This window comes from Portunus trituberculatus, chromosome 3, assembly GCF_017591435.1.
Source record: "Portunus trituberculatus isolate SZX2019 chromosome 3, ASM1759143v1, whole genome shotgun sequence".
NCBI lineage: Eukaryota > Metazoa > Arthropoda > Malacostraca > Decapoda > Portunidae > Portunus > Portunus trituberculatus.
This window is the reverse complement of record NC_059257.1, coordinates 6,220,255-6,227,754: the sequence shown is the minus strand read 5'-3', so window position 1 is coordinate 6,227,754 and position 7,500 is coordinate 6,220,255. Positions and strand designations below refer to the sequence as shown.

The 7,500-nt window shown below is 39.8% G+C and overlaps 2 protein-coding genes across 2 annotated transcripts in view; both read left to right on the top strand.

Annotated features, from left to right (window-relative positions):
• The window catches only part of LOC123509728 (trypsin-1-like), a gene marked incomplete at its 5' end in the record, with an annotated part of 3,729 nt that extends 3,668 nt beyond the window's left edge, over window positions 1-61 (top strand). The window contains one exon of the mRNA XM_045264250.1: window positions 1-61. This exon is cut by the window's left edge and continues 824 nt beyond it.
• A 1,319-nt stretch (window positions 62-1,380) lies between these two features.
• LOC123509593 (mediator of RNA polymerase II transcription subunit 6-like) lies at window positions 1,381-7,063 on the top strand. The gene is made up of 6 exons (XM_045264014.1): window positions 1,381-1,499; window positions 2,441-2,603; window positions 3,178-3,352; window positions 4,078-4,233; window positions 4,659-4,854; window positions 5,350-7,063. The coding sequence occupies exons 1-6, from the start codon at window positions 1,481-1,483 to the stop codon at window positions 5,484-5,486; spliced, it is 846 nt and encodes a 281-aa protein (XP_045119949.1). The 5' UTR covers window positions 1,381-1,480; the 3' UTR covers window positions 5,487-7,063.
• The last annotated feature ends 437 nt before the right edge of the window (window positions 7,064-7,500 follow it).

Below are 7,500 nucleotides of genomic sequence, written 5' to 3'. Positions count from 1 at the left end.
CTGAACACTAATGTATTTTCAACCATATGTAAAAAAATGTATATACGAGTGTAGAAAGACAATGTATATAATATTTATGTAAGTGTTTACCTGTATGTTGATGTAAAGTAAAGTGACACGGAAGAACACACGTCTTTTAAACCATTAAGGCGAGTTTACACGGGGCAATTGTTAGTTTACCTTATGGGGGTGTGTGTCCAGGGGAGGGCTGAATATTAAGTTAGTTTACGGGGAGACGATTAAGACAGTGTAGGGGAGAGAGAAAGAGAGACAGTGGGGGCGGAGGAGAGAGAGAGACAGGGAGGGACATCAGCCAAGATTACCCATACATTAACAAAGTGCCACCCCAACATACAGCCACACATACAAAATACAGCCTCTATACAGTAAGCAATACACATCAATTAACTTCAGTACTGGGACACATTTTTACCTTGAGATTTGTGTACGATTAGACCATTTTATTGACATTAGGAAAGGTCTATGGAGGTCAGAAGGTTAATGGCCAAAGTCTTCACTATTTTAATCACCCACATGAGTTTCTGAAGCTGTATCAAATCACCAAATAGTCACCAGAACGAGTATGGAAGCGCGTCATGGTACTAAAGGGATTAAATGCAGTAACAGAACATTATCTCACTACAAATACAGTACAATGAATGTTTCCACTGTATTTTGTGCATTTTGTGGATAATTATGGAGTGAGATAGACATTTAATTAGAAAAACTGACGTTATTCACATATTTCTTCAACTCAGAGGATGAAATAGAAGGAATAAAAGGAAAATAAGAAAAATTGTAAATAAATTGAATGAAAAACCGACTCTGTTCTCAATGTTTCTTCAACTTAGAGGATGAAATAGAAGAAAATAAAAGGAAATAAGAAAATAATGAATAAATCGCATAAAAAGATTGAGGTGAATAAAAAAAAGAAAATAAGCAAAATGGCAAATAAATAGTAAGGAAAAAACAACAACTCCATTAATTTCCCTCAACTCAAAGAATGAAATAAAAGAAATGGAAGGACAATAAGAAAATTAAAACACTAAATAAATCGTATAAAAATAGGAAATAAAAAGGAAAATAAGAAAAATGGCAAATAAATAATAAGAAAAAAAAAACACCTCCATTCACAATATTTCTTAAACTCAAAGGATGAAATAAAAAAAATAAAAAGGAAAACAAGAGAAAAAAACACTAAATAAATCGTATAAAAAAGAAATAGAAGGAAATGAAAAGGAAAAATAAAAAAAATGACAAACACATAACATTTCCTTCAACTCAAAGAATGACACAAAATAAAATAAAGAAGAAAATAAGAAAAAACTAGATAAAATCGCCAGAAAAACACGAGTGACTGCTAAAAATATCCCGTTTTCTATCACCACCAATAACAACAAACAGGAGGCAGCAGGACACCAAATTCTGCTTTTCCTTCTTATTTCCTTGTTATTAGTGTTATTTGACCACTCCTTCAGTCATGGCGGACCAGAATAAAGGTGAGTATTAATTAGTGACAGTGAGAGAAGAGGAGGAGGAGGAGGAGGAAGAGGAGAGGAAGGAAAGATATGATGAGGGTAGAAGGAGGAGACGGACGAGTTTGAAGAGGAGAGAGGAAGAAGGAAAAAGAGTGTCAGGAAGAGGAGGAGGAATATGAAAAGGCGTGTAATTAGAGAGGAAGAAGAAGGAAGAGGGGGAGGAATATGAAGAGGAGTGTAAGAAGAAAAAAAAAGAAAGAGGAGGAGGAATATGAAGAGGCATGTAAGAAGAAAGGAAGAGGAGAAGGAATATAAAAAAGTGTGCAAGAAGAAGAGGAGGAGGAAGAGTGTTAGGAATTAGATGTGGGTATAATATTTCACTGTTATTTTGTCACTTATTCTGTTCATCTTGTTCACTGTTCTCCTTCCACCACAGAGAATTAGAGTGTGGTAATATTTGTCACTATTATTCTGTTCACTGTTCTTATTTCACCACAGAGAAGAAGGAAGTGTGGTAATAATCTGTCACTGTTATTCTGTTCACCGTTCTTATTTCACCACAGAGAAGAAGAGAGTGTGGTAATATTTGTCTCTTATTTTCTTTATTTTCTTCACCATTCTCCTTTCACCACAGAGAAGAAGAAGGTGTGGTAGTAATGTCACTGTTATTGTGTTCACCGTTCTCCTTTCACCACAGAGAAGAAGAGAGTGTGGTGATATTTGTCTCTTATTTTCTTTATTTTCTTCACTGTTCTCCTTTCACCACAGAGGAGAAGAAGGTGTGGTAGTAATGTCACTGTTATTGTGTTCACCGTTCTCCTTTCACCACAGAGAAGAAGAGAGTGTGGTGATATTTGTCTCTTATTTTTTTTATTTTCTTCACCGTTCTCCTTTCACCACAGAGGAGAAGGTGTGGTAGTAATGTCACTGTTATTGTGTTCACCGTTCTCCTTTCACCACAGAGAACCCGCTGCACATCTCCTGGCACGACAGCATGTGGGTGCCGCATCTCAATTCCTCCAATGTGATGAACTACTTCAGTGAGCGTTCCAACCCTTTCTATTCACGCGACTGCAACAATGAGTTCATCAAGATGCAGCAGAACACCCGCGTCGACCAGCTCACGTAAGGATCAGTATGTCGAGCCACCACCACCACCACCACCACCACTAGTACAATACATAAACATTACACTATCACCATCACCACCACCACATAGCATAGAGTATTCATTTGAGTATGTGACATCACCATCACCACCACCACTACAATACATCATCATCATCATCATCACCATCACCATCACCATTACCACCACCACCACTATCACCACCATAGCACAGAGTATTCATTTGGTTATTTGAATATGCAACATTATCACCACCACTACAATTCTTTGATTCTAGTGACATGTTAACAAGTTTTCTGCATTACTAACATGAAAAATACTCTTTAGAACTTGGCTAATCATCTCTGTGGTCTTTGAAAATGGTCGCAGTTAGAGAGGGAACCATTTCTGAAGATAGTGCTTAAATTACTCTAAACACACCCCATACCATCTGCCACCCTGCCTTGACACACCCAAACAATCCATGCTAACTTGCTCTAACCTCACTCTAATGTAACTCCTCCTTGTGGCAGTAAGTGATGTGGAGTGCGGGGTGACTGATCATGGCGCTAACTCATGTACTCTCCACAGACACATGCAGGGAGTGGAGTACATCCTGCTGCACACACAGGAACCCATTCTGTATATCGTCCGCAAGCAGAACCGTTACTCTCCGACGCAGGTGACGCCACAAGCTAACTACCACATCATCGGTGGGCAGGTGTTCCAGACGCCGGACCTCGGATCAATCATCAATTCACGCATGGTACGGTTACTGTCGGACCAAGCAATTATCGTCTGACTGGCAGTGTTTTCTAGTGCGTCCTCTCTACTGGTAACCCATTTTGTCTCTATTCCTCTTCTGACTGACAACTCACTGTCTCTCGCCCTTCTGACTCACAACCCACTGCTACTCTCTCCTTCCTATCTAGTGAGTGCCAGTGTTTCTAGTGCCTTTCCTATACTGGTAACACATTGTCTCTCTCTCTTCCTATCTTCTGAGTGGTAATGTATCTGATTGTTGCCTTTTCTTTACTGGTAACCTATTGTCTCTCTTCCCTGTCTTCTAATTGCTAATCCACTGCCTTTCTCCTCCCTATCTTCTGACTGCTAATGTCTTGGATTGTTGCCTCTTCTCTATTGCTAACTCATTGCCTCTCTCTCCTCCCTATCTTGTGAGTGCTGATGTTTCTAGTGCCTCCTCTCTACTGGTAACCCATTGTCTCTCTCCTTATCATCTGAGTGTCAATGTTTCTAGTGCCTCTTCTCTCTTGCTAACTCACTCCCTCTTTCTTCCTTATCTGAGTGCCAACATTTCTAGTGCCTCTTCTCTACTCATAACCCATTGTCTCTCCTTATTATCTGAGTGCCAGTGTTTCTGATGCCTCTTCTCTCTTACAAACTCACTCCCTCTTTCTTCCTTATCACCTGCGTGTCAATGTTTCTAGTGTCTCTTCTCTCCTGCTAACCCACTGCCTGTCTCCCCCCCAGCTGGCGGCCGTGAGCAACTTGAACAATGCCTTCACGGAGCTGCAGATGTACTCGCAGTACCACCCGTCCAAGGGCTACTGGTGGCAGTTCAGAAATCACCCTGACTCTGCCGCCGCTGCCAACGCCGCCGCCAAGGACAAGGAGAAGAAGCAGAAGGTACACGGAGGAGATTGTTATTGTTGTTTTTTGTTTGGTGTTTTTGCCTTTAATTTTGTGTATGATTAGATAATTTTATTGACATTAGGAAGGGTCGATGGAGGTCAGAAGATTAATGGCCAGAGTCTTCACTATTTCAGTCCCCACATAAGTTTCTGAAGCTGTATAAAATTAGCAGATAATAAGCAAAATGAATATGAAGAGGCTTTATGGTACTGAAGGGGTCAACTTCCTACTTTTTATGTACTTTATATCTTCAGTCTTTCATAATCTGTCTTAATTTTCTATTTTATATCTACTTTAAATCTCCAATCTTTCATAATCTGGTCTTCATTTCTTACTTTACAGGTCTATCTTCTTTATACCTTCAATCTTTCATAACACTGAGAGCAAACCACAAATACCTGGCCTTCCTCCCATTGCAGGCCACCAGTACAGGACGCGAGGAACCTGCTTCAGTCTTCCAGCACAGACGGGTTGGTGCCCTGCTGGAGGACCTGCAGGCTAAGTTCCCCTACAAGTACCCTGCCCAGACAGCACAGCAGCAGCAACAACAGCAGACACAGCAGGCCACTCAGCAGGGCACACAGCAACAGAGTCAGCAGGAGGGAATTAAACTTGGTATGATGTGTGTGTGTGTGTGTGTGTGTGTGTGTGTGTGTGTGTGTAAAATGCCTTGTTCTCTCACGACATCTATTTTTCAAGGGCCACAGAGATGACTAGCGGGGTTTTCAAGAGTGTTTTTCCAGTTAATAATGTAGAAATCTTGTCACTCTGCATCTAGAACCGTAAAAACACCTTAAAAAACGTGTGTACATTTAAATAAAACCTTTTGAAACAGGGGAGGTGAAGCAGAGGAGTGTTTGAGAATATAAACCTGAGAATTTACTTGGTTGTATTTACCTAGTCGTATATTGCATGGTTTGAGTGGTGCTCATAGTGACCTGTCTCCATATCTACTTTTATCCAACTTTTTCTTAAATTTATGCACACTTTCTACTGCTACAATCTCTTCACTCAGTCCATTGCATGTGTGTATGTCTGTATGTGTATGTGTGTGTGTTTAAAATGCCCTTACACCTTTACAAAACACACTGACTTTTTTTGCTTCCACAGAGGACATGAAGACTGAGATTAAAACAGAGGTGAAGTTAGAGGTGAAGGCTGAAGTGAAAGGTGATCCCTCCCCCCAGCCTGCCTCACAGCGTTCAGCCCGCCCACCGCCAGAGAAGAGACAACGCACGGGGCCATAGTACTGAAATGTGTGTGTGTGTGTCTGTGTGTGTGTATGAATGTCACTGACTGTCCCTGAATGCCTAGTGTGCTATTATCTATTAATTTTGTTTAGGGACCGGCAAGTGGGTATTTTTTTTTCTAATCACCATTTTTGTTGCCCTTGCCTGGATTTCCCTCTTACATATAAAAAAAAAAACAATAAGAAAGCCAAGAGGTGTGTTTTTGATGGTGTTTTCTGAAGCATTTTGGCTCTAAAGGGTTGTCAGTGTTCCAAGAGTGTCTCCAGTTCCTGTGATAGTTTGAAAGGTTAAATTTTGAGTTGTTGGGTGTTTTTTTAAGTTGTTTTTCTTCATTCCAGTGATGGTTTAAGAGGTTTTGTTGGCAGTTATTGGGATTTTTCAGTCTTGATATCAGTGACAGTTTAACAAGTTTGCAGAAAGTTAATAGGTTTTTTTTTTCAGTCAATTTTCATGTTTCCAGTGACAGTTTAGCAAGTTTACCAGAAGCTATTAGGGTTTTTTCTTGATTCCACTGACAGTTTAACAAGTTTGCCCAAAGTTTTTCAGTACATTTTTGTGGTTCCAGTTACAGTTTAACAAATTTACTGGAAACTATTGGGACTTTTTCAGCTCATTTTCATAATTCCAGTGACAGTTTAGCAAGTTTGCCAGACGTTATTGGAGTTTTTCCATAAATTTTCTTCATTCCAGTGACAGTTTAACAAGTTTACCAGAAGCTATTGGGATTTTTCAGTACACTTTCATAATTTCAGTGACAGTTTAACAAGTTTTGCCTGAAGTTAATGGGGATTTTAGTACACTTTCTTGATTTTAGCGACAGTTTAACAAGTTTGGCTGAAGTTAATGGAGATTTTAAGTGCTTCCACGAATCCAATGATAGTTATATAAAGCTCAGCAGGAAATCATTGGTGTTTCTGAGTCTTTATAAATAGCACCCTTGGGAATCTGACAATGCATCTGTGTGGCCTCTGAAGACATGCCTGGTGAGAACAAAGTGTGTGTGGTGACTTCATCCTGTTTTGTGGTGAATATTGTTGTATGGTGTTTGTCTGTGTGTGGTGGGTGAGGTGTGGTGATTGAGAGGGACAGGATGCAGGAAGAAGAGGAGGAGGAGGAAGAAAAGTACGTTAGTATGATTATGGTGATGAGCAGAGGAACGAATGGTGATGGTAAGTGAGTTTCTGCGCAAGGGGTTGTGACTGACTGACTGCATGACTGTATGAATGGCTGACCGACTGTGCGTTTGACTGTGTGACTGACTATTTTAACTGTGACTGACTGTATGACTGACTGTACAACTGACTGACTGACTTTTGGACCGTGATTGAGTGACTGACTGTGTAGATAACTAACTGAATGACTAACTGACTGACTAACTAACTAACTGACTGACTGACTGACTGACTGACTGACTTGACTTTTGGACTGTGATTGAGTGACTGATTGTGTAAATGACTAACTGACTGACTGACTGAATAACTGAATAACTGACTGACTGACCCACACCTCACTATACCAACAATGAAAACACAGGTGAATCTTTTCATAAACTGCAATAAACTTGAAATATTGTTTGTGGCATTTAATTTCTACCTTGATGTCACCTTCCTGTTCTTTGTTTAACCCCTTCAGTACTGGGACACCTTTCTACCTTGAGTTTTGGTATGATTAGAGTTCATTAGACCATTTTTATTACATTAGGAAGAGTCTATGGAGGTCAGAAGATTAATGGCCAAAATCTACACTATTTTAATCCCCCACATAATTTCTGAAGCTGTGCTATGGTATTAAAGGCGTTAGTATTGAAATTCTGACGTAACCAAACTTTTCGTCTCATATGAAAGTAAAAAAAATTCTAAAAACCAGAAATAAAAATTGGTCAAATAATCGGTAAAAGAAGAAAAGAATGGAAAAAATGGATGAATAAGAGGAACAAAACAGAATATTGAGGAAAGGGTGAGTGACAGAGGGAATGAGATACAGATAGCAATGTGGATGGGTGGGTGTGGGA

Coding starts and splice junctions, on each gene's coding strand:
- LOC123509593 (XM_045264014.1), top strand. Junction 2,604..3,177: donor ACCCGCGTCGACCAGCTCAC/GTAAGGATCAGT, acceptor TACTCTCCACAG/ACACATGCAGGGAGTGGAGT. Junction 3,353..4,077: donor CAATCATCAATTCACGCATG/GTACGGTTACTG, acceptor TCTCCCCCCCAG/CTGGCGGCCGTGAGCAACTT.